At 44.3% G+C, this 25,418-nt stretch overlaps 2 protein-coding genes across 4 annotated transcripts; one reads left to right on the forward strand and one right to left on the reverse strand.

Moving 5' to 3' along the window:
- The first annotated feature begins 57 nt into the window (after positions 1–57).
- On the forward strand, positions 58–25,332 carry Rab3-GEF (Rab3 GDP-GTP exchange factor). Of its 3 annotated transcripts, XM_017137137.3 has the most exons (23): positions 58–591; positions 3,721–3,858; positions 4,253–4,662; positions 4,784–5,336; positions 5,960–6,321; positions 6,383–6,509; positions 8,736–8,768; positions 9,320–9,414; positions 9,643–10,765; positions 10,820–11,023; positions 11,256–11,306; positions 11,806–12,178; positions 12,237–12,622; positions 13,091–13,579; positions 13,898–13,993; positions 14,220–14,477; positions 14,535–14,774; positions 14,832–15,104; positions 15,169–15,336; positions 18,616–18,624; positions 21,906–21,978; positions 22,056–22,102; positions 23,302–25,332. In XM_017137137.3, exons 2-23 carry the CDS (start codon positions 3,736–3,738, stop codon positions 24,232–24,234), a joined length of 6,426 nt encoding a protein of 2,141 aa, XP_016992626.2. In that variant the 5' UTR covers positions 58–591; positions 3,721–3,735; the 3' UTR covers positions 24,235–25,332. The 3 variants fall into 3 exon arrangements, with proteins under 3 accessions (XP_016992626.2, XP_044251002.1, XP_044251003.1); XM_044395067.2 differs by lacking the exon at positions 18,616–18,624; XM_044395068.2 differs by lacking the exons at positions 8,736–8,768; positions 18,616–18,624.
- Positions 6,638–7,288, reverse strand: LOC108054269 (uncharacterized). The gene has a single exon (XM_017137142.3). The coding sequence runs from the start codon at positions 7,176–7,178 to the stop codon at positions 6,729–6,731; it is 450 nt and encodes a 149-aa protein (XP_016992631.2). The 5' UTR covers positions 7,179–7,288; the 3' UTR covers positions 6,638–6,728.
- Positions 25,333–25,418: the final 86 nt, after the last annotated feature.

Consider the following 25,418-nt stretch of genomic DNA (forward strand, 5'->3'; position numbering starts at 1 on the left):
TAAAAAGCTAAACTGTCATTACCAAAATAGCGACAACTTTAACGTGCGGGACATGCGCATTGTTCACCATTCGACGAGAATCCAACAAGTGCGGCATGGAAATACCGTTCGTCCCACTTCGTGTCACTTCGTCTCGCCTCGTGCCACTCGCAACGGCACACTTCCAGCCCCCAGAGCAGAGGAATTTCAACACCACCACACACATTGCAGTGGCGCCCGAGCAGGGACAGGGTGAAAGGTAATGGGGGAATGGGTTCGGTTGGCGTCCTTTGGCTTAGCTGCTTGGCTCGATGGCTAGAAAATTCAGTCACACCACGGCCAGCGCGCAGTTAGCTACAGAGAAAGGAAAGCAGGAGCCACAGGACACAGAGCTCCTTCGTCTGCAACTGACCACGAGAGCTGAGCAAAGAGGAGCCTATATATTCCTTTTTTTTTGCTGTTTGTACAATAGAATCGACATAAATACAGTGATTGTCCAGTGAATATTTTATATTAGTGGGTGCTACGCCATGTCAACAGAATGCAACGCCCTGATAGTAGAACTACCTTTAATTAACTGAGGAAACAACAAACAATAACTAGTGAACTAAGGTAAGTGGGCTCTAAAAAGTAAAAGAAATTCCCCGAAAATGAAAAACTCCATTGGGTATGAGGTATAAGGTATAAGATATAAGTGTGTATGCGGTATCATTGTTGTTTCTATTCCGCTCTCGAGTGTGTATTTTTTTTCGTTCTTAACGATTTTTCCAGTGACCTTGTTGCGTACGCCAGAACGTACGCGAGTGTGTGTGTGTGTGTGTGTCATTGCTGCTTAGCCTTGTCCTCCCCCTTTTCGTCCACATTCCGCATACACACGCATACACATCTGTGTGTGTTGTTTCTGCGCATATATTTTGGGGCCAAAAATTCGGTAGCATACTTTTCAGCACCGAACTCGGAATTTATGCGGGAGTTTTCGGGGACGAAAAACCGACATCCAAGGCATTTCACTTAGCATATTGCTTGTTCCCGGGTTTTTGCATTCCATGTACTTAATACACACAGCCACAGCTGCGGTCAAGATAATAGGCCCGAAAAAACATGTACCCCCAAATTGACTCGGCTAACTTTATCTATGTGTGTACTCTCACAATGTACAACCATTATGGCCATCATATAGGGGTAGTTCCACGACACTTCCAATTAAGAACAATTATAGAGATGACTAATTGAAAGCCAGATAGCAAATTGAGGTTAAGCTGCGCCAGATATTTAGGATGAATTATAGATACTATAAGAAATACTATGTTCTAAGTTCTTATCATAAAATCTCTAAATTAATATTGACAGAATGGAATATATAATTTAAAATATATTTGGTAAATTAAAATAAATCTAAAATATTAACTAGATTTAATCTGAGATCTTTAACATTAAAAATACAATCGTTAGAACCAAATCAGTTTCGGAAGTCTTAAATTATGCAGTGCTATGGCTCTGAGCGCCATCGTATTTCGCCCGGGGGAATGTTGATACCCGAATGATAAGACCATTGGGCATCAGCATTTGTGGCCTGGCCTTGATGTACGACTGTATCTATGTGCGTACTGTGCTGATGATGTGGCTTTGGCTTGTTGTCAGGGAATGCAATTGCCGAGCCCTTTATTGATTTTATGATACCATGGCTAGAAGGACCACCATCCACCGCCCACCGCCCACTGCCCCGCCCCCGGCAGTGGCACGTGCAGAACAACAAAACAAGCGGGGCAACAACAAGTCATTCACACCACCGGAGTGTGAGATGCAGATGGAAACAAAAAAAAAAAAGAAAACATAAAAAAATGAAGTAGGAGCTTGTGGGTGTTGGATGGAAATTGCAAAGGCAGATAGACAGACAGACAGGCTGCCCGCCCACTTTAAGTGGCTTGAGTGGTGGCAGGAGAGCTTTTACAAGGGAAAATGCACCACAATCCCTTCTTCAAACGCCCCCCAGCTTCCTGGGGCCTTTCCCTTTTCATCGTCACGCTTAATTCAGCGAAGAAATTCCATTGCATTCCGTTGAGCGCCTCATCCTAAGGCGCTTTGCACGACGATAAGGCGGAATTGGGCCCCTAGCCACACGTCGAGAAACGCTTTATTTCCTTTATCCCAAGTCCGATTGTTATGGACTCTCATTGTGAGTCGCTAAGAACAGACATACAATACGTATAGTTCCTGTCTGAGTTTCTCTCCTTGTAAATGTACGTTTTATTAGAGGTAGGATACTACAATCTTGTGTTTTAATTGTTTGAGTTGACTTGCACACTTGTATATCTTCAATTTACGATATCTCCAAGCATCTTTCATGTTTGAAAAGCTTAAAGCATAGTGGATTCCACTCCTTGTATGTGTATACTATGTATTCTGTGGTGATAAATTGCGATAAGACCATTACCGCTTTGAGTTGACCACAAAGTCTCAAGTGGCTGGTGAGAAATTGGTTCGGCGCCAATTAATAGGCCTTTTAGGAAGTGTGTTCTTGGGGCACTTGAAACCACGCAATCACGCGTCACATCTCCGATTGCGATTTTGATTCTGATGGCGGATGATTTCATAATACGCACGCTGTCACCGAAGTTGAACATTTTTCGGTTAATGACAGTTTCGCTCTTGTCCCCGTTACTCTGGACTATTTTTAACCTCAGTCGGATGGGAAGTAGGAATGGGTATTGGGATTGGAATGCCTGTCACGTCCAGGCTGATGTCATTTCACGGAGTCTGCGGTCTGAGGATGGTAGCGGTATGGGTATGAGTATCCTCCTCCAAATGGCATCCCTTCAATGGGTTTAATTCGCGGGGGTTGCAACTGTAGCCTTGACATGATTCGCCCGGGAAACTTTTCCAAGTCCTAAGGAATGAGAAAAAGGGTTAGGGTTTCACGATTGTCCAGCTCAACTTTCAAGCAGTTTTTATTACATGACTTTGAAAAGCAGAATCAACATTTAGAGGTCCTATTTATATATAGGGGTATTATATAAATATATAAATACTTGACTTATTCAGAATGTATGAATCCTGTGAATGAAGGGAAATTAAATTCTGATGGATGTTGATTCTGACGTTTTGTCCTTGGGGCAAATTCCACGTGGCGAATTACCGAGGGATCCGCATGCCAAGTGCGCTAAATTGGCATTCCTTTCCTTGGACCCACACCCACAGTAGATTTTTGCCACCTCAAGACCCAACTCACTCCCGCTGACGTCAATGGGGATTTTCAATTTGTGATTGGGCACTTTAAAGTATTTCTGCTTTGACATTCAATTTATTCGACCTGGCTTTGTTTGCCATCGCCACCCTGAAGCTCAGTGGGTCTCCATCCCGATTAGTTTGCCAATGGCAAGGTCACGAGCCAACAAAGAGAAGGCCACCGGGTTGACTGACTGACTTTAACCCGAAATCTGCGGAGGTCCGAAGGGAGTTGCCATGACTTGATTAATTTGATTCAATAGAGAGAGAGAGAGGCGTGAACTTGAAAGTCATCTACTTGAAGCAACATTAAGCTCAAGATATATCCCTATTAGCAACAAGGTCCTACAAAAGTGTCCCTGAAGGGGTATTTCACTTTTTAATAAGCAGTCCTAATGACTCTAGCCTTGAAAGTCTTTAGCATGCAACAGTCCTTGGATAAATAATCCCTGCTGCCATGGCAACTCATGTTTTCCCATTTCCATTTCCATTTCCCCTCCTGCCTTCCGATGACAGCAAACACCATCCAGGATGTCGGACCAGCAGAAAGCCTCCCTGTGTCCCCGGCTGGTGGACTACATGGCCATCGTGGGTGCCCACACGACGCCTCCGATGCCGAAAGGACTGCAGGGCCTCAAGGCCCCGCCGGTGCAGGTAAGTCGGTCATTGATTATGTCCCCTGTTTGATTTACAGCTCTACTTTTTAATGTGACATTGATGGGGGATTTGAAATGTAAGAGAAGGGTTTATAAAAAAAAAAAAAAAAAATTTAAGCCCTAGACAATACTTGGAAATTTAAAATTATGTTTGTTTAGGATTCACTTATAGCCATTAAATTGGCTGATCAATGTAATAAACTCTATAAGTTTATTATGTTGATGTTACAGACAGCGACACAAAGAATAATGGACGTGTGCCCAATGCAAGAATATGGGTATAGATTATAGATATAATTAGTTAGTGACTTTATAGGAGTAGTAATAACTTTTTTAAATTCTAAAAAAAAGTGTTTTGTTTGATATATATTTTCCAATTATTTCCCCAATAGGTCCCCGATCTGCTGCGTCGCTACCCCCCATCCGACCATGCGGACTTCCCACTGCCCCTGGACATGGTGTACTTTTGCCAGCCGGAGGGCTGCACCAGCGTGGGACCGCGACGCACTGGCTCCGCCATTCGGGACATGACCTCCTTCGTTTTCGCCCTGACCGACAAGGATTCGGGCAAGACGCGGTACGGGATATGCGTGAACTTCTACCGACCCATCGAGCGGCCCAGTTCGGTGGCGGGTTCGGGGGCAGTTGGACAGGATCGGCCGGGAAACGGAGGCCATGCGGGCGGCGGAGGAGCAGGTGGAGCCGGCGGCGGTGGCGGACGAGGCGGCCGGAGATCGTCGGCCTTCAGGCGGGAATCCTGGCGCAAGAGCATGGAACGCAGCTCGGATTCGGCATTTAGCAGGCAAGTGTTGGGTGCCAAGGGGCAAAGAGGGTTCGGGGGTTCGCAAGCCAATGTCAAAGCCCGTCGTCTAACCCGTCTCAAACCATTTCCATAATAGTTACGGCCTCTTAACTTCTTCTAGCGACTACAGAAGTAACGTAGCGCCTAGCGATTCGGACCGTGAACTGACCTCGCGTCGCGATTCGGACCAGCAGCGCCTCCACTCGCACTCGCATTCGCACCACTCCCAATCGCAGCACCACCAGTCGCAGCACCACCAGTCGCACCCGTCGGCGGGTCCGGCGGTGCCCAAGCTGGGACTGATGGCCCCCTCGGCGGACTCGGAGTCCGGCGGCAGCCACTCGCCGTCGCCGCGGGCCTCGCGAAAGCGGACGAAGCTGCGCAACCAGTCGCTCACCTCGCTGTGCATCATCTCGCACCACCCGTTCTTCACCACCTTCCGCGAGTGCCTCTTCATCCTGAAGAAGCTGATCGATGCCTGCAACGAGTCGTCGTCGCCGAAGCGAGTGGGCGCCTCCCAGAAAATGAACCGCGACAATGTGTGGACGGTGCTGACGGGCCATGTCAGCGACGCGACACCCTCGATCGTCCTGCACGATGTGCGCGAAATCGAGACCTGGATCCTGCGACTGCTCTCCACGCCGGTTCCGGTGCCGGGATCCACACGAGTCGAGGTGAGTTAGGATCAGTGTAAAAAATTATAGAGCTTGTTTCCACAAAAATATATTTGAAACGCGAATTCTTTAGCTTAAAGATAAGAGAAAAGCAACCATAATTGGTTGTCACTGAAATTAAACACCATTATTAGATTTTATACGCGAATTCTTTAGCTTAAAGATAAGAGAATAGCAACCATGGTTAGTTCATGTCACTGAAATAAAACAACACAATTAGATTCCCAAATATTTTATACGCGAATTCTTTAGCACAAAAATTAGGCAGTATCATGCCACAAAAATTTAACACCATCATTACATTCCTAAATATTTTGTGCGTGAATTCTGCAGAGCTAAGCTTAAATGAAAATGTTGACGCGAATTCTTTAGTTCAAAGATTAAATGACTGATAGCAACCAGGCCACATTACAATTACGCGAATTCTTTAGCTAATATTTAATTGAAATTCTTGAATTCTGCAGAGCTAAGCTGGAATAAAAATGTAAACGCGAATTCTTTAGTTTAAATTGTTTTAGTTTAAATGACTGAAAGTGACCAGGCCACATTACAATTACGCGAATTCTTTAGCTAACATTTAATTGAAATTCTTGATTAAGCCAAATAAAATTATATTTTCCCAGGTGGAGGTGCTGTCGCCGACGGTGCATGAGCCGCTGCTGTTCGCCCTGCCCGACCACACTCGCTTCTCGCTGGTGGACTTCCCGCTCCACCTGCCACTGGAGCTGCTCGGCGTGGAGACCTGCCTGAAGGTGTGGACCCTGATCATGCAGGAGAACAAGGTGCTCTTCCAGTCACGCGACTACAACGCCCTCTCCATGTCGGTCATGGCATTCGTCACTATGCTATATCCGCTGGAGTACATGTTCCCTGTCATTCCGCTCCTGCCCACCTGCCTGAGTTGTGCGGAGCAGCTGCTACTGGCGCCCACGCCCTTCGTCATCGGGGTGCCCGCCTCGTTCCTGGTCTACAAAAAGAATTTCAGGTGGGATATTATTCCGGGAATTTTGAGATATAAAACTGATTTTCTCTTCTTCACTTTTCAGGCTACCGGATGACATTTGGGTGGTCGACTTGGACTCCACCAAACTGACGCCACCGACTGGTGGCTACGAGGAAATACCACCGCTACCTGAGCCCGAGGGCACCATTCTGAAGAACCACCTCAAGCAGGTAAGCCACAGAACCTCGCCCATAAACCGCTGTATATAACCTGATCTCCAAAATCTAATGGATGTAATCAAAGTTTTTCAATTTTGGAAATTCACCATTAAGAGAAAAAATTAAAAATGGTCCTTCAACATTTTTCGCAGGTGATTATTTGATAGGCTTTGGGCTTTTTTTTTTGGTGTGGCACAATGTAATTTGAATGATAAAATTTGGTTAGGCAGTTCAATGCAGGTTGTCCAGGGTAACCTGGCAGTTCTTGAGGAGATCGCTGCAGTGGTCGTAGAGAGCGTTGTCCAGTTGCCGCATCTCCTGCTCCTTGTCGCCGTCGAGGAAGCGCTTCAGCTTGTCCACCTCGTTGCGCATCTTGAAAACGATACCGGGCAGCATGCCCTGGGCCTTCTTCACCACCTGCTCCTGCACCTGCAGCCGCCGCTCGTTGGCTCCCTCGCAGCGGAAGCGCTCGAGACGCTGGACCTCCAGCTCCCGCTCGTGATCGTAGTGAGACTTCTGCTCCATCAGGTGCTCCAGCAGGGCCCGGTAGACGATCAGTTGCTCCAGACGCGGATCCGTGTAGACGTTCTCCTTGGGATGGCGCTGGAATCGCAGCTTGGCCTCGTGACGACTGTCGTTGGCCTGCACGGCCGACATAAGGGCGATGTGCGGACTGTACATGGCTCTAAGCGACCAACAGCTCGACTGGGGGAAATATATAGGCGACAAACTCGGGCGAGTGAGTGAGAGTTATTCGAATGGGAGTCAGGCTAGGACAAACCAAGTTTCGATTTGAGGGAAGACTCAAAGCCTTCTGATGCCCTAAAGTTTCAACTTACAAACTTTTTCAATGGCGCCCGAGCAGGGACCCTGGTTATACCACTCTTCTACAAGAAATAACAAAAAAAATGTCGTTTTTTAACCGTAACAATGAAAATATTGATCCAAATATGGATTGTCATACCTCTCTGAATTTGTTATTAATTTTCCAATCGATTGGCATTTAAGCCTGGTCATTTTATTTTTTGGCCATTTTTCGCAAAAATTATGATGTACCCCCTTATAAAAAAAATTGAAAATTGGCGAAAATTTTATTTTTTCAAAATTACACGGAAAGTGCTATGGATTTATTTATTATTTTGTTATCTGTTCACAACAGTACGTATTTTTGGTGTAGGACCATTTTTGGCCAAGTTACAGCAAAAAAACAAACAGAAAACACACAAACTTTTACCAAAAACCCAGTTCTCCATTTTTCACAAAAAAGTAATTCCTTTTTTGACCGTAACAAAGGAAATATTTATCGAAATGTGGATTGTAATACCTTCCTAAACTCGTTATTAAATTTCCAATCGATTGCCATTTAAACCTGAACATTTTATTTTTTGGTAATTTTTCGCAAAAAATTATGTGCGAATCCACGGGAGGTTATATATCACCCCCCCTGAGGTGAAAAAGAAAGGAATCACCCCCCACAACAAAATCCTAGGTCCGCCACTGTTACAAAGTGATTAAATTTGTATTCAAAATGAAATGGTGTAGCTTTAGAATAAAAATAATATAACTTTAAAGTCAGGTGAATTTCCAGAATTTGAAAAACGTATGTTTATCTTTAGGTACTGCTTGCTAAGCGGTTCCCACATTTTCCGTTCCACAAAACGCTATAAATACTCGTGTCACACAACTGGTTCAAGGCCAGAGGCGCTTTTCCATGTCTATTTAACCGATGTTACCCGACAAATGTTTCTGCTCTTGGAAATAATTACCTAATGCAGATACATGAAAAAGCTGCGGTTACTCATCGTAGCTATCGTTATCGCTGTCATATAATCGTTATCATTCAACATTGGTGTGATTGTTTTCAATTCGAATAATATATCTAACTATCTTCGGATTTCTGTGGTCTGTCACAGGGCAAATATCAAAAGAGCACCTCAGCGATATTTTAATTTATTTAAATTTTTAATCCCATTGACAAATCTCCTCGAACACTTGTACAACTCTATATCTCTCTCTTTCTTTCATTGTGTTCTTTTATTGTGTACTCACTGCCTCTCTTTCTGCCTATCGATGTGTGTCCATCTCTGTCTCTACTCTAATGCTATACTTTTGACACTCATGCATTATCTGTTATATGAAATTTGTTATACTCGATCACAACTTTACCTACAACAACAACAACTACTACTACTACAACAACAACAACAAATCGTATAACAACAACAACAACCTCGGCAGGCTATGCTATTGATGGATGAAGCTGGACTTGGTGTAAATATCGTTCGCAAAAGTGTTACCTACGTTTGGTTTATCGTTTATCGTTATATTTGAGTTGAAACCGTTTGTACATACTAAACATAATCCATAAATGATATACTACTAACTATATGTGAATAATCGTATACGCAGATGTACTTGACATAGAACATAGAAATAACCGCATGCACAGTCATTCTACATAGACGTAAAAGGCCTATTCTAAATGTTGAACTTCAGTCTGAAGCGGAGATCGTATAAAGGGTTTCCGATTAGCTAGGTCTAGGTTTTCCTAAAGATTCTATCACTTTCTCTACCTATCAGTCGCTGTCCTTAGTGTTATGTGTTTCGTGTGCATGCCCTGTCAGTCTCTCTCTTTCTCCCCCTTGTTTTCCAACTTCTATAACCATCTGAGTATCTAACTTACTAACTGAAGTGGCCTTACGCCCCCAAAAAGCTTTCCGAACCCCCCTCCAAATATTATAGTTAGCCAAGTTAAAGTCCTAATTTAGTTGACTAGTTTTGAGGTTAACCCTGCTAATTGCTTTGAATGGACTGTTCCACAGGCACTTACCTCGATGACGTCCACCAACACGGCGGTGTCCTCGCAACAGCTTTTGCCATCGGTACGGGATAGTCTCCAGGAACCACCATTGCTGGGGTAAGTGTTCAATCAACCTTTTGGGTTAGATTCCTCTCTCTTTGTCCGTTATTTCTTGTCCGTTAGTTATTTTTCGTTACTTCTTGTCCGTTACTACTTGTCCGTTACTTCTTGTCCTTTATTACTTGTCCGTTAGTTCTTTTTCGTTACTTCTTATTTCCTTATTTCATGTGAATGAAAATTAAGCTAATCTCTTAATTTTTTTCTGTTTTTCTGACTTGCCAACAGTGTTTCCCAGGTGCGACTTCCGCTTCAGACGCCACCCCATTCGGCGCAGGCCAGTCAAAGGAACTCGATGTCGGCCCAAGGAACGATTAGTTCCCGTCAGCCCAGTCCGATGAACTCGCCCGCGCTCAATCCATTCGTTTACGGCACGGATGTCGATTCCGTGGACGTGGCGACGCGAGTGGCGATGGTCCGGTTTTTCAATGCCCAAAATACACTGGCCAATTTCGCCGAGCACACGCGTACATTGCGCCTGTATCCGCGACCCGTGGTCGCATTTCAGATAAACAGTTTCCTACGCTCCCGGCCGAGGGCCTCGCAGTTCCTGAATCAATTCGCCCGGACGCAGGCGGTGGAGTTTCTGGCCGAGTGGTCGCTAACGCCCACGAATGTGGCCTTTCTGCGGGTTCAAACCGGGGTCATGGACCCCATGCAGGTGGGCGATAAGCCCAAGTGGTTCGCCCACTCCCTGACCCCCATTCGATTCTCGGTCTGGGACGATGGCAGCTCGCTGAACGGAGCTCTGCGATCGCTGAAGCAGCTCGAGTGCCAGCCGACGGACGAGAGTGGCTCGGATTCCGAGGGAGCGGACAGCAGCAGCTCGTCGTACAGTTCGCTCAGTGACTTCGTCTCGGAAATGGCCTCCTCGGATCTGTCGCCCAGCCTGCACGATGTCTTCGGCTCGTACAATCGACCGCATGTCGTCCCGCAGACCCTGTCCTCCAATTTGGATCCCGCACTGGTTTACCATCCGCCCAGCAAGCTGCAGTACCCGGAGGGCATTGCCGATGCGGCGGCCAGCAAGGAGGAGGAGGACGAGGAGCGAGCCGATAGCCCCGTTTCCTCATCCTCCAGTCGCTCCGATCTGAGTTCGCCCAGCTTTAATCGCGATTCGGAATTTGATTTCCAGCCAAAGGGATCAGCAACTGGTGGTGGCGGAGGAGCAACTGCACCCAGTTTCGAGTTGGCCACACCGCTGGCCATGCGGCTGGAGGCCACCATCAAGATGGCCAGCATCGAGCAGGAATCGGACACGGGATCCACGGTCACCGGCAAGAGCATAGCCACCGGTTCCAAGCTCCAGAGACATCCCAGTGATTCCGAGCGGCCCGAGAAGAAGATACCGGTAAGAATAGATCGTCTATATCATATATCATAATATATATATTCGCATTTTCAGCCACCGCTAACGCCACCGGTGAAGCAGCCGGGTGTGAGCAATATTCTCGCCCGGACCGGCAGTTCCGGCTCCAGTTCGAGCAGTCCCGGTCGCCAGAGTTCCCAGAGCTCCCTCTTCGAGAACTTTGCCTCCCATGCCAAGGAGTTGGTGCGGGAGACGACGCGGCAGAGCAGCCAGGAGGGTCTACTGGCCCACGTGGACAAGGTGAGCTTAATCCGGGGTTCCTGAACCTTCCCACTGGGTTTTCCAACTCGATGTGCTGTCGTTGTACTCTGATCGTTGATCTGTTTTTCTTTCCTTTCCTTTCTTTCCGTCGTCTACGTGATTCATTTGATTATTTCTTCTTTCTTTTTCTGTTATTTTTTTTTTTTTTATTTTTTGCCTTGGCGGTGTTGCGTTGGTTAATTGAACCTGATATGAATGTACCGTACTGTAGCATGCGCTGGACGAAGATCTTGACGACAAAATGCGTCATACCTTCGAAAAGGTTGGTACTCCCGCCGCACTTTCCCATCCCATCCATCCAGAAACGATCCACCCACGCTATCATACATCGCCCAAATCTAATACCATTTCTCTATTCATCACACTGCACTCTACATACACTACATTTCATTAACTGAACAACGTGAGTTTTGTATTCAACTTGATACGTTCTAGAATTCTAGATTCTAGAATACAAATACTTTCTAAGGATTGCCCTAAAGTTTATATTATATACTAAGTAATAAACCACTTATCACCGACACTACCGTTTCACCACCCATACTCAATCCTTCCCCGAAGCATCCCACCATCCACATCCTCACCGCACCCTTCCGCTGATCTTCTCACGGGATCCGTAGTGCCATTGTAGAATTGCTTAAAAGTAGACCTCAATCTGGTACTTCGTGGGGTTGAGCTTTGACCTAGGCGATTGTGTAGACTTCCAATCCACCTTCCCTAAGACTTGAAAACTAATACCAATTCGATTTTGGGATCCATAGTTCACGCTGCACGCCAAAAAGGCGGCCGGAGAGGCTTCGAAGCAGGCTCTGGAGGTCTCCAAGCAGGCGGCTGGGGTGAGCAAGAACACGCTCGAGGATCTCACCTATGTGGGCAAGTCGACGCTGGGCGATCTCACCAAGACGGCCAAGGAGGCGGCCACCAAGAAGGGCATCATCAAGATCGAGGAGCATTCGATGGCGGTGGCCAATGCTCCGCCGCCCAAGTCACCCGGCTCCCAACTGGCCACCCACAAGCAGGTGCAGCAAAGTGGCGGTTCGGGCGGTGGCAACAACTTCTTCTCCTCGATTGGCACCGATTTCAATGGTCTAGCCTCATCCACATCCACCATGTTTTCGGGCATGTTTGGCAAAAGTAAGTTACAATCATATCTTTTCTAGCTACTCGAGAAATAACCCAATCCCATTTGCAGAGAACCAACAGAAGCAGGTTCCCATGCCACATAAGCCGGCTAGCGTTTCCGCGGGAAAGGGCAAGACGGGCATTAACTTCGATCCATTTCCCGGACGCAAAGGACTCGTGGAGCGGACACCGTTGATTAAGCACTCGGGACCGAGGCAAACGCAAGAGGAGCTGACCCGCCAGCAAAACCAGGAGCGTTCGCATAGTAATGCCGAGAACCAGACCTTCCTCAAGGACGTCACCAACCAGGTGCTCGCTGGCGAGGGAGTCGGTTGGCTGAAGCTCAATCGGTTCAAGAAGCTCATGGAGGACGAGTCCTATCGCACGCTGGTCCTCAGCAAGCTGAACAAGACGTTGGACAAGAAGATAGCTCCAGATGATCACATTGACGATGTGGTAGGTTCACTTTCACTGGGAGATCTTCTGGGGATCTGGGAAATCTTCTGGAAATCTGGAAGATCTTCTGGGGATCTGGGAGATCTTCTGGGGATCTGGGAAATCTTCTGGGAATCTGGGAGATCTTCTGGGGTTCTGGAAGATCTTCTGGGGTTCTGGAAGATCTTCTGGGGATCTGGGAGATCTTCTGGGGATCTGGGAGATCTTCTGGAGATCTGGGAAATCTTCTGGGAATCTCGGAAATCTTCTGGGAATCTGGGAGATCTTCTGGGGACCTGGGAGATCTTTTGGAGATCTGGGAAATCTTCTAGGAATCTGGGAAATCTTCTGGGGTTCTGGAAGATCTTCTGGGGATCTGGGAGATCTTCTAGTAATCTGGGATATCTTCTGGGCATCTGGGAGATCTTCTAGGAATCTAGGGATGGTTACTAACACTAAGGTGACTAACCACCATGCTTATCATTACAGTGCGTGACGAAACCCGTTTGGAAGGGCATGCTCAAGTGCGTCCAGGCGATAGCCGGCGGATTGGACGTGACCTTCTCGAACTTCGGCCTAGGCGGCATGGCCTCTGTGTTCCAACTGATGGAGGTGGCGCACACGCACTACTGGAGCAAGGAGATAAACGAGGGCAGCGACATGTCCTCCAGCCTGCTCTCCAGTCACGCCGCCAGTCCGATGGGCAGTCGGGAGAACCTGCGATCGCCCAGCTCACCAAACGGTTCCCATGGTTCGGCTTTGGGCAGCGAGTGGGCCTCACCGCAGGAGTCACGAAAGAGCTCCACCCAATTGCCACACGGTGGTGGTCCGGGTGGCTCGCATTCGGGAGCTCCGGTCAATCGACGGCTGTCATCGGCGGACAGCCAGGATGGCCAGTCAACCACCGAGATGTTCAAGGACATGCTGTCGCAGAAGAGAAGTGCCTTGAAGAACATGCTCACCTCCTTCGACTCGGATGTAAGTAGTGTAGTTCCGTTCCATGTAGTTGCCACCCAGCCATTTAGATCCGTCCACATTCCGCATTCTCAGCTTGCCAAAACCAATCCTGTATATCCCATATAGCCCAGTGTATATATCGTATATCGTATCGTATCGTAGAATCGCTTATCAGCATCTCAGTAAATAGCTAAATCCAGTATATATCAGTATGTCGCATCGCGAGTGTCAATCGATGTAGTCTGCCGATCCACCCACTATATTTAGACCCGCCCACATCCCGTACCGCCTTCTAGCCGATTGTAGAGCTCTCTAACACTCCGTGTGTGTAATTCGTAGGCCGCTGGCTCCACGGGGGCGCTTTCCGTTGTCAGTCTGGGCGTTCGCTTGCCCTCCAGCTGCAGGTCCACGGTCTCAGACACCGAGTACGAAAATGTAAGTACCCCAGAGGTTTAAAAACAAAAAAGAAACACTGAAGGAATAGTTGCACTACTTTGAATATGTAATCTGAAATCGGACAAAACCTCCTATATCATGTAAATGACATTTCCCCTATTGAGCTCTGCATAGATCCCTTAATTATGAAAGTCCCTGTCTCTAATTGCGTTAGGTCAAAACAAAAAGATATCAGATCCAATCTAAGCGCACTTTATATTTCCAGACAACCACTTCGAAGGATTCGAAAAAGAGCTCTGGCAATCTGTGGTCCGGAAAGTCGACGCTTAGTGCCGGATTTCGTTATACCGGAGGACACCTGATCAACACCTCGTCGTCGCCCTCGCCGGACAGTCCGCGGGTCTATCTCTTCGAGGGGCTGTTGGGCAAGGATCGCTTGAATCTCTGGAACCAAATGCAGTTCTGGGAGGATGCCTTCCTGGATGCTGTTAGTCAGGAGCGCGATATGATCGGCATGGATCAGGTGAGATTGGTAGAGATCACTTAGGGATTTTTTATTTAACTTTTTTTTGATCGCAAGGGTCCCATTGAGATGATGGAGCGCTACAAATCGCTGAGCGAATCGGAGCGAAAGCGGCTTGAGCACGATGAGGATCGCTTGCTATCTACGATGCTCTACAACCTGACGGCCATCCTGGTGATGCTGAATGTCACCAAGGACGAGATCCGACGCAAGATTCGTCGCCTTCTGGGCAAGAGTCACATTGGCTTGGTGTACTCCCAGGAGGTGCACAATGTGGTCGATCAGATCAATAATCTGGTAGGTTAAGGAAGTTTTTGTATCGAAAAAGTACAATATAATATGTCTTCCTTGCAGAATGGCAATGATATTGACCTAAAGCCCCTGGGCTCACGACTGCTACATCGCCAGAGCTTCACCGTCCACCAGGGCACCGATGTGAATGGACCCCTGCGATTCATGGAGGTGCGGGACGATGGACTGGTGCTGCGATCGGTGGACGGCACCATTGTGGAGCGCTGGTGGTACGAGCGGCTGGTCAACATGACCTATTCGCCCAAGACCAAGCTGCTCTGCCTGTGGCGCCGCAATGGTGGTCAGACGCAATTGCACAAGTACTACACGAGAAAGGTGGGTTTAACCGGGATAACTGAGATATGCTGGGGATACGAATGACCTTTTGCCATGACCTTAGTGCAAGGAGCTGTACAACTGCATCAAGGAGGCCATGGAGCGCGGCGGTACGCCCACCAATGTGCCCGAACTGGGCGGCGAGTTTCCGGTTCAGGACATGAACACTGGGGAGGGCGGTCTGCTGCAGGTGTGCCTCGAGGGTGTCGGTTTGTTGTTCTCCAACAGCAAGGTGAGTCATGATCATGATCTATATCCCCATTAACACTTGGCGCATACACACAAAACATATTCACCATATGGTAAACGTAAACACCCGAAACTCATACACACACAACCAACCAGCTTCATCTCCGCTCCGAATGCCTCAAACTACTAGTATTCGTTGTTTTTTTTTCGTACACCACTCCTCATCAAGCAAAGCATATATTTCCCAAAACAAACTTCCCTAACCAGATCCATTGTTGATTGAGTACAGATACACTGTAATCTCATGATAATCCTCCCAACTTCGAAACATATCCGAAAGACCTTGAAATTGTTAGCTTGTTGTTTGGGTCACCAAACAAACAGCGAATAGAGTGTAGAGTGTGAATGGTGTTGATCTGGGTCACCCAACCAATGGAACACCAGATCCCGATCCCAAAAGTAATAATGGGATTAACAGAATAGCGAAAACATTGGGTATCCGTGTTCTGAAAGCACCAATAACGATCTGGGTCACCCACTCGATTGCGATGTCGATCCAACACGAAGGCTATACTCGTACATATTCGCGTCTATCTGTCCAGATATCGATACATACTCCCACTGCCTTCGTTTCAGTGTTTCGTTTCCAGTCGTTACGTTTCGTTTCCATTTGGTTACTCTTTCTTTTTGTTTTCCGTCTAGCTTTCTTTGGTTTCCTTTCCTTACGATATATTTCAGTTCGATCGATTTCCGATGATTTCCTTGTTGTGTGTGTGTATCGACTGCATCAAGATCAAGGACCCTCTCAATATACATCTATATGTATAAATATATATATTTATAAATTGTGTTTGGTTTTCAGTTTATGCTTTTCCGAAATGTCTAATGTAATAGTAATGTGAATGAACCACAGGCACAGATTTTAAGGAGACTCGTGTAGGTCCGCGCAAGTCTGTCCCCGAAGGAAAAAACCGTGTCTGTAATCGAATCTGAACTTGAGTATCAGAACATGGTTGCATTTTCCAGGCCGAAATGGCCTGGAGTTAGAGTTTCATCGCCGCCTGTACCGTTTCTTTTCGGGTCTTTTCATTTGTTAGCCACAACCGGAATCCGACTCCACCTATCCAACTACCCAAGCTAAACCCAACTACGTATTATATTTTACCGATCTCTATCTATCTCTCTCTCTTTATCTGTCTGTCTCGCTCTAAGTCTTTCGTTCTTTGGCTTTGGTTTTGGCATTTTATTTTGACTCGCCTTCTTTAATATCTACTTATATTATTCCTAAGTCATTATATAATCCACAAAAAATTGAAAAATCAATCGAATCTTTTATCTTATCAAATTTCTAATCGATCAAGTGAAAGTATATATGAACAAATAAATATATATATGCAGAAAAAACCATCTATATCATACCCATATATTGTGCTAGTGAATGTACTGAATGCTGTATTCATTATACTCTCTATTTTATTTATTACCTAACCGATTCAATGATAACGCCATCAAAACCAATAGCAGAAGAAAAATAAGATATCCCGATTCTCCTCTTCATTCTTTTCGATTACGATTACGATTGACATTCTTACGATCCTTACGTTTGATTACTTATACTCACCGTTTGATATGTTGATATTGTCATCTTTATCTCATTTTGATTGTCTTTATTATCGATTACTCAGACTACAAATTACCGATACACGATTACCGATTAGTATCGTTCGTAAGAGTACTGTACTTCATATAGAAAAAAATCGAACTTTGTATGTACCCTCGAAGCACCCACGATTAGAGTGTTCCTCATACCCCCATTAAAATCGATTTACCTCAAGAAAAACAATAACTACAACCAATTTTAAGTGATACCTAAAATAGGTGGCTAATTACATCATAACTTGTCCCTCGTCTTTCTCGATTAGGTTCCATAAAAAATAAATTCCGTATGCCCTTTCTTTTGTTATATTGGCCAAGCTAATTGTTTTCCTGTAAATATATAGAGTTCCCTTCCCCCTTTAATATGGAAAATCTTGACTGCGACACAGGGGCTTAATGAATTCTGGGTTAGGACTAAGATATATTGTTTTATTTTTTTTTTATAGTTTTGCTAATTTTTTTCTTTTAACCTTTTGGAGCTCATATTTGACAAATAAAATTTTCAAATATATATATATATATATTTATATATATGATAAAGAAAAAGCAACGCAACAAAGGAAAAAATGTGAAAAAATAAAAATACAGAGCTAAATAAAAAAGAAGTATTCTAAGCTGGTAACTTTTGAGATGGTCCTTGTGCAAAATCCTCTAAAGTGCTTTGTTTGTTTCGTTTTGAGTTCGATTTTGTTGGTTTTTAAATGATTTCCTGGTTTCCTGTCTCTCTTTTCGCTATTTCTACAAACATATATGCGTATATACATATATAAATAACTTCCTCTTTATATATATATATCTGTCTCTGTCTGTCTCTCTTCTAAATCTAACTCTTTCTCTTTTCCGTGTTATATATGCGATATATAAGAAGTTCTTCGTGAGCTCAGAATTTTCTGCCTTACGCCATTTTCAGTTCCATTGTTCCATTTCAATTCGATTGCGTTCCTTATTTCCTTTTTACTTTTTGGTAGTAATTTCATGCCAAATTTTTTCTTAAGTATGATAACCAAAAACAACAAGTACAAACAACAAATGTAATTTAAGCTATAGTAGTCATGTCCTGCCCCATGATATCTCCACAGTTACCGTTGAAAAGCCGAAAAACCAAAACCGATACCGAAACCGATTCCAAAACCGAAATAGAAAATCCCCAAAAATGTCCCACCGTCTTTAAGCAACCGACTCTAACATAACAACAACAGCAACAACAACCACATTTCATATCGTTTCTATTTAGTACCTACCAAAAAAAAAAAAAATGAAATATACAAAAATAATATAAAAATTCGCCAGCAAATTAGAAATTGAACAGAAAATAAAATGCAACTAAAACATTTGAATGAACAGTTTAAAAAACAGTTTTCTCAACTTTCCTTTTTATAATTTTCTTTGTTGTTTGTTTGATATTCTCTGTCGAACGCGGAACGCTGCACCGTTGCTCGCTCTCCCTCCTTTGTGGACCAACCAAAAATCACGTTCCATATCCGGAACGAACCGAACCGATCCGAAAACGAAACCGAACCGAACCGAATTGAATTGTATTGTTCAAATGATTGGTCTACTTCTCAAACGATAACAAAAACCGCAAACGAAACCCCAAAAACAAAATCAAAATATAACCAAAAATCTATGATAAAACGATCTGAAAATGTCTGAAAAAACGATAAAGGATTTCGAGGTATTGCAATGAACAAATTTCTTGTTATATTTGAACTTAAATTTATAAGCAACTATTGTTCTTTAAATGCCCTGCTATCCACTACCCTTCCCTCTTCCCCATCCTCATCCACCCACTGAACCCACTGCCCTTTTAAAAAAATAAAAATAAAAGAAAAATAGAAAATATATTTTAGTTTGCGTTGCTCTTGAGTTTTACCTTGGACTCTTTTGCGTTCATAACACCTGATTTAATATTTCACTTTCACCCGCCCAAAAAAAGGTAAAAACCAAAAAAGTATACAAAATAATCTGATATGGCATTAAACAGTTAAAAAAAAAACAAAACAAAACAAAAACCAAAAATTTGTAGTTGATATTGAATTTAAACCGCAAATAATATATATACCATAATGTATATTATTTACCCATATCTTTTGTGTTATGATCTCTATCTCTATCTCTCTCTCTCTCTCTCTGTCTCTCTAACCCAACTGAGATTTTCGTTTTTGAACTGTTGGTTGATTGATTGGTTGGTTGGTTTGTTTGTTGAATTGAATTGAACTTGATTGAATTGAATTGAAACTGAGCCGTACACTTTGTATACCTTAATGCCGATTACCGAATTAAAATTGTTGATTACTGTTATTGATTACCAGTTTATCATTTGCGCCCCAGTTGTCGACACTTTATCGTTTCGTTCTTATTTCTCAATTCACCAGTGATTTTGGTTTATTTTCGGTGTTAGCCAGCACGCACACATGGTCACACAGGGCCAGGTCACACGTCCACGTCATAGATGGTCACACTATTCGCCCGAATCATGGTCACTCTGTGGTTTGAAGAACTCCAAAGCTCGATCTTAAGCATGCCAAGCACTCTGCACACCTCAAGTGCAACCACCTAAAAGTCCTTGCCAGGACCGCACCACAATTCACCACAGTTCACCATGATTTACCACACTTGCATCTGTCCTAGTCTGTCCGACACTCTCGCTAGACGATAAATAACGATCAAACTAGACACGATCACTGATAAGCAAGCTTGGATTACCTACAAATATATATATATATATATTCAACAAGACCACAAGACTTAGCACACACACCACACACAAGCTCAGTGAATTGAATATACACATGGCTGTACTGTTCCATTCCTTTTCGTTTCGTCACCTTCTGTTCCATTTCGAATGAGTTCCGTACGATTATGTTTTGTTGGTTGCGGCCTAAGTTAGATGATCTTTCACTTGGAGGGAAAGCAGCCCCCTAATCACTTAGATTTGTTTATTGGTGATGCTGCATTCACATCGTTTTAATTCACAATTAAAACCATGTATTCAGATCACCAATATTAGCTGACGAACCCTGTGCCCAACCTTCCTTGCTTTTATATTTCGTTCTACTCCCTCTATAGAGTGTGCCAGACAATTCACCGAGTCACCAACAATAGATCAATAAAGTTTCCTTAGTGTTGATTTTGAGTTTGCTTGAGTAGCGTTACTTGTTTAGCAAAGACTTAAACACCAATCGTAGTTGTAGTTTACTAATTAAGAAATTAAAAAAGAAAGTATTCAAAATGACAACCCAAAAAAAAGCGTAAATGAAACTGTATACCTAGAGGAAAAATACCCACTTAGAAAACCCATAATTATAGTCGTAAGCTGGAAAACCACAATTGCTGGAGTTTTCTTTTCAATATCTATAAGCTATCGCTAATAGTCTGGCTTTCCTTCCCTTCTTTCCCATTATCTCGCTCTCTATCTGTTTCTAATTTAATCATATACAGCCTGTCTCTACCTCTGTTTGCCTATTGTTTCGTTAAATCTTTGGTATCGAGCCAACTTAAGAAGAGCTACTTAGCGTAGTTTAAAATGATCGATTCGGATGGGTCCTATTCCGATCTTATCCAATGGTTCTTAGTGGTAGTGGTAGCCACATGCTGCATGCTGTTACATGTGTTTATCCCCAACTCCCGTATCTCCCACTTCCCAAACGGCTCCCAAGTACCATTACAAAAAATGTTAAATCTCTATGGAGTCTTTGAAGGACTAACGTATTGTGAGAGCAACTGTACCCAAATATCTTTACCTTTATCTCTTTGCTGCTTTTCAGGGAATAAGATGGCGGTCCTTCTCCATTAGATCCCCTGTTGCTACAAACCTCTTACAAGCGAAACAATTATTTGGTTTACATATTTTTCACAAGTGTTTAAAGTTTAAACTTTTTTTTTAGATACTAACAACTTCTCTAGAGAAGTACACACTCTCGGACACCAAACACTGTAGCTTAATTTATTTATTTAGCGTTTGTATTAGTTGGGGTTGCTCAGGTGAACAACTCTCGTAAATATATACCATAATTATGCATAGAACCAAAGCCTTCGTATCCAAAATCCAAGCTACCTAGTATACGACCATCTCACAAGTGCTAATTAGAATCCTCCTTTCTCCAAAAAAAAAAACAAAAAAATAAATAAATTCCATACTCAATATCAAATATGGAAATGAAAAGATTTTTGACAAAAAAAAAAATAGCAAGTTAACCAAACTAATTACCAAACTTTCATTTAAATTTGCTGCATTCTCTTTTTGTCTCTCTCTTTAACTCTATCGGTCTGTTTAATTCCGTTAAATTCCTTTAAGTTTTAATTGCCATTCCATTTGATTTGATATTGCGTTCCGTTTGGTTCCGTTTTTAGTCCTGAGCACTGATTAACGCCATGCCGTGTACATAAATGAATGTCGTTAACTGTACTTGGTGTCCTTGTCTTGCTGCCTGTCCTGTCCCCCAATAGATCAATAGATGTGACCAAAGCGCTTGCGTAGCATTTACCTTTTGTTTGCCTGCCCGCCTGCTTGCCTGTGTTCCAGTTCCGTACCGTTTCGTTTCGTTTCGTTGGGTTGGCAACTGTACTTTTGACCATAAGCTACGTAAAGAATCCGAAGAAAGCTCCCAACTGCTATAATTTATTACGTTTTACTGCCCACGCGTATACGCTATCTCTTTCCAAATGCTCTCAAACTATCTCTCTCTATCTCCCGCTCTGCCTATCAACCAGTCTCTTCTTGTGTGAAAGCTTTTTGGTTTTGACCGCCTTATGAGTTGCATTCCGTTACCGTTCCGATTAGTTGCGTTCCGTTTCGCTTGATTTCGTTCCGTTCCGTTTCCCCCCCCACCCCTTTCCGTTATGTTCCATTCTTGGTTCCGTTCCGTTCTGCGACGGAGCCTCGAAGCCGAAGAAAGAACGAGGATCGACTGGCATTGAAGCTTAACTGACTCCCCTTTTCCGCCCATATTTCAGTTCTTCGTGCGATTGGATCACATCCGCAAGTGCTTCACCCAGAAGGGCGGCATCTTTGTGCTGGAGGAGTACAGTAAGTACTGTATAACTAGTTGATTCCGGCTGAGCGACCAAATTTAAGTGATTTTCTTTTTTTTCTCGCAATTGCAGATCCCAAGACGCGCAATCTTATCCAGCGGAAGTATCAGTCGAGCATGGTAAGTACTTAAATCGATTCACAATTTCACCACTGTTCGCCACCACAGCCATCAAGCACTTTTTCACCCCTTGTTCCGAGTTGCATCCCGTTCCGTTATCGGAGCTATCGTTTATCGATTTAATGTACATAAACTTGCTTAAGCCTGCCAAGTTATGCAATTTTCTGTACAAATCAGTTGTAAGCCCCGAGCAAAAGCCCATCTCTTTTTATATCGATATATCTAATATATGGAGATTTCAAAACTTTTCCACCACTGTATGATATGGCACATTCAATTGCACCGACAGTTTGTATATACGATATTGAGATAATCTCTTTGATTTTCGATTTTTCCTTTCTTTCCGTTTCCGTTTTCGTTTTCCACTTGGTTCTTTGCATTCGTTTTTTTTGTGAATATATTTCTATGTCAACGACAACTCAACTACTCAACAACAAACAATGCCTGCAACAACAACACACAAAACACCAATACCACCACTCATATATCATCAAAATAAAAATCAAAAAACCAACCGCACACTGAAAAATAACCTTCATCAATTGAAACTGAAATTGAAACTGAAATCGAAACAACCAAATGTGTAATTGAAACCAAAGGCGTCGGAAATTGTCCTGAGCTTTCATCGCGTGACGTCCGTGCAATTTGCCTACATCTGTCATCTGAACGGCGTTCGAGGTACAGTCGCCGAGAAAAGCATAAAGCATGGAACGATGGAATCGTCGAATAGGCCAAGGCCCCCCGTGGAACCGCTGGAATCGATGGAACCCAAGCTGGCGAGCGAATAAATAATGTGCCTAAAATGAAATCTATGTAAATAAAATCAAGAATCCTTTTTATGTAACTCCTCTGTATGTATGTACTTCCTGACACATCTAAAAAAAGAAGAAAAAAAAAAAGAAACACCACAACAACAATCAGTACATAAACAACAAAGATAGTTTTTGGTTCTGGCTTTTTGTGACCTTTTTTTTTTGTTAAAATACCATAATATTTTCCATTTTCTCTTTCGGTTATTGTCTTCCACTTCCAATGTTGCGAGTTGCATGCTTTTTTTACTGCCTTTCTTCTGCCTTGTTGTGTTGTGCAAGCACCACCAGCCCACTTCACTTCTTAAAAAAAAAAACACCAAACCAACACTGTTCATTCTGAAAACAAAAAAAAAAGTGGCTTTTTAAAATCACGTATACGCTCCGTAGTCCGATCAGATTTGCTACTCGGTGCTGTGCGTCTTCTCCTACGTGGCCGCCGGCCAGGATCAGAAGAAGAATCCGGTGGTCATCACGCCGCAGATCCAGGACATCCATGCCCAGCAGAAGCAGAAGCACCAGCAGCAGCAGCAGCATCAAACCGCGCCTCCAGTCTCCACGGCCCCAGCAAATCCTACCGCAAATCCCAGTCGCATGGGTGGCAAATCTCCGGCTGGCACTATCTCCATACGGCACACGGTGCCCATGCAGAAGCCCACCATCACCATGTCCACGGTGCAGCCGCAGGCGAGGATGCCCACGGTCACGGTTCCGGTTTCGGTACCAGTTCCAGTTCATGTTCCTTCACCAAATTCAAATCCCACTCCCCCATCCAATCCCCCTCCCAATCCCGGCAAGCTGCCGCAATTGCCGCCACGTGTTCCATCGCAACCCTCGACGGAGAGCCTGGCCTCCATCTCATCGCCGCCGCCCAAGATCCGCGCACCGATGACCGCTCCACCGGGACCACCGCCGGCCATACCGCCGCGCACTGGAGCGATCGCGCGGAGCGGTTCGGTGCCGGCGGCCCGATCCTTTGTGCGCCAGGCATCGGCGAACTCCACGCCGCCGCAGTACACGCCGCAGCCGCCGCCGCCCTTTGTGATCCCCAAGCGGCACAGTGGCCTGGCCAGGGCCTCCACTTTGGGAGGATCAGGAGCAGCAGGAGGAGGAGGAGCAGCAGGAGGATCGCAGTCGCAGCAGCGCGCCAGCCACGGCAGCGTCGCCGCTGTGCTGCAATCAATGCCGGAGGCTGAGCCCGGCTATGGATCCGGTTCCGCTTCCGCTTCCGGTTCCGGTTCGATATCCGGCTCCAGTTCCGGCTCCGGTTCGGCCTCGGGCTCCATTGCCGGCGCCTCGCCGCAGGCCCATCGCAAGCACTGACGAAGGAGTTCGTTCTTCAAGTTTGGAGGTGGAGGAAATCCAAATCCAGGGGCTGGCGGCGGTGGCGGCGGACAGATGGGCGAGGAGCCCCATCCACATCCCCATCGCAGGGACGTCTGCCGCACCATCTGCATCCCCTGGCTGTGATCCCGGCAGTCGACCGACTAAAGCGGTTCACCCTAAACGTGGCTACCATCCAAAATTACCACATTTATGCGCATGACATAAATACAGCCAACTTCGATAAGAGAGTTCTTAAAAATATTTTAAAACTTGAGATTCCATATAATACTATTAATAATTTATTCCAATTTAATTTTAATTGCAAATTTTAAACCTTTCCCTGATAAATTTAAAACCTAAATTTAAAGCTTTCCGAAAATCCTAATAATTCCTAGTAAGCCACTAAAATACATTACATAAATAATTTTAAAAACTGAAAGAAGTTCGCATGTATTTAGAAAAGAAAACAATCAGTTCTAAATATAAACATATTTATGAGGCTCAAAAAATAGCAAACAAATGATGTTAAACACTAGCAACGTTTTGCTGTCTGTTTGTAAATATAGCATGTCTACTAATCAGTCATACTAGTAGATCATAAACTAAACAAGCCTTGCGCATAAACGTGGTAAAAGGAACCCAGCATTATAGCCATCTTCTGCTTGGATCCCGAAAGCCCCATATATAGATATATATGTACATGTACCGTATTTGAGCTGTATTTACTGAACCTTATTCTAGCCAAATCATATCATTAGCCGCCTCTAACTAATCCCATAGACGAATTGTTTCCTGCTAAGCTTTAAGGCAGAGAGCGCCAAAACAAAAGAAAGAAACTCGCTTAAACCTACCTAAATAGATAATACGAGAAAGATATATACACAGATCGGGACTTGACTTCATTATGGGCCCATTGAAGGGCACAACAAACGAACACAAACGGAAATTGAAGGCAATCTAGTTAGGGATATAGTATACTATACCAACTAAATCCAAAAAAAAAAGAAATATATATGTGAATATCTAGCAGACAACTACGATCATGCATAAAATATAAATATATATATATTTATGGTAAAGGAATTTAACTAGTTGTACTACAGAAATATTAAGCGAAGGCAATGGAGCGAGAGTGGTCCTAAGATCAGATCGGTAGGTTAAGGAATTGTCAGGGAACACGA

The sequence above is a fragment of the Drosophila takahashii genome, chromosome X (assembly GCF_030179915.1).
Source record: "Drosophila takahashii strain IR98-3 E-12201 chromosome X, DtakHiC1v2, whole genome shotgun sequence".
NCBI lineage: Eukaryota > Metazoa > Arthropoda > Insecta > Diptera > Drosophilidae > Drosophila > Drosophila takahashii.

Excerpts from the sequence above, each read along its gene's own strand:
- Rab3-GEF (XM_017137137.3), top strand. The coding sequence starts at position 3,736 with ATGTCGGACCAGCAGAAAGCCTCCCTGTGTCCCCGGCTGGTGGACTAC. Across the intron at positions 9,415-9,642 it reads CAGGAACCACCATTGCTGGG|TGTTTCCCAGGTGCGACTTC; the intron begins GTAAGTGTTCAA and ends ACTTGCCAACAG. Across the intron at positions 10,766-10,819 it reads GGCCCGAGAAGAAGATACCG|CCACCGCTAACGCCACCGGT; the intron begins GTAAGAATAGAT and ends TCGCATTTTCAG.
- LOC108054269 (XM_017137142.3), bottom strand. The coding sequence starts at position 7,178 with ATGTACAGTCCGCACATCGCCCTTATGTCGGCCGTGCAGGCCAACGAC.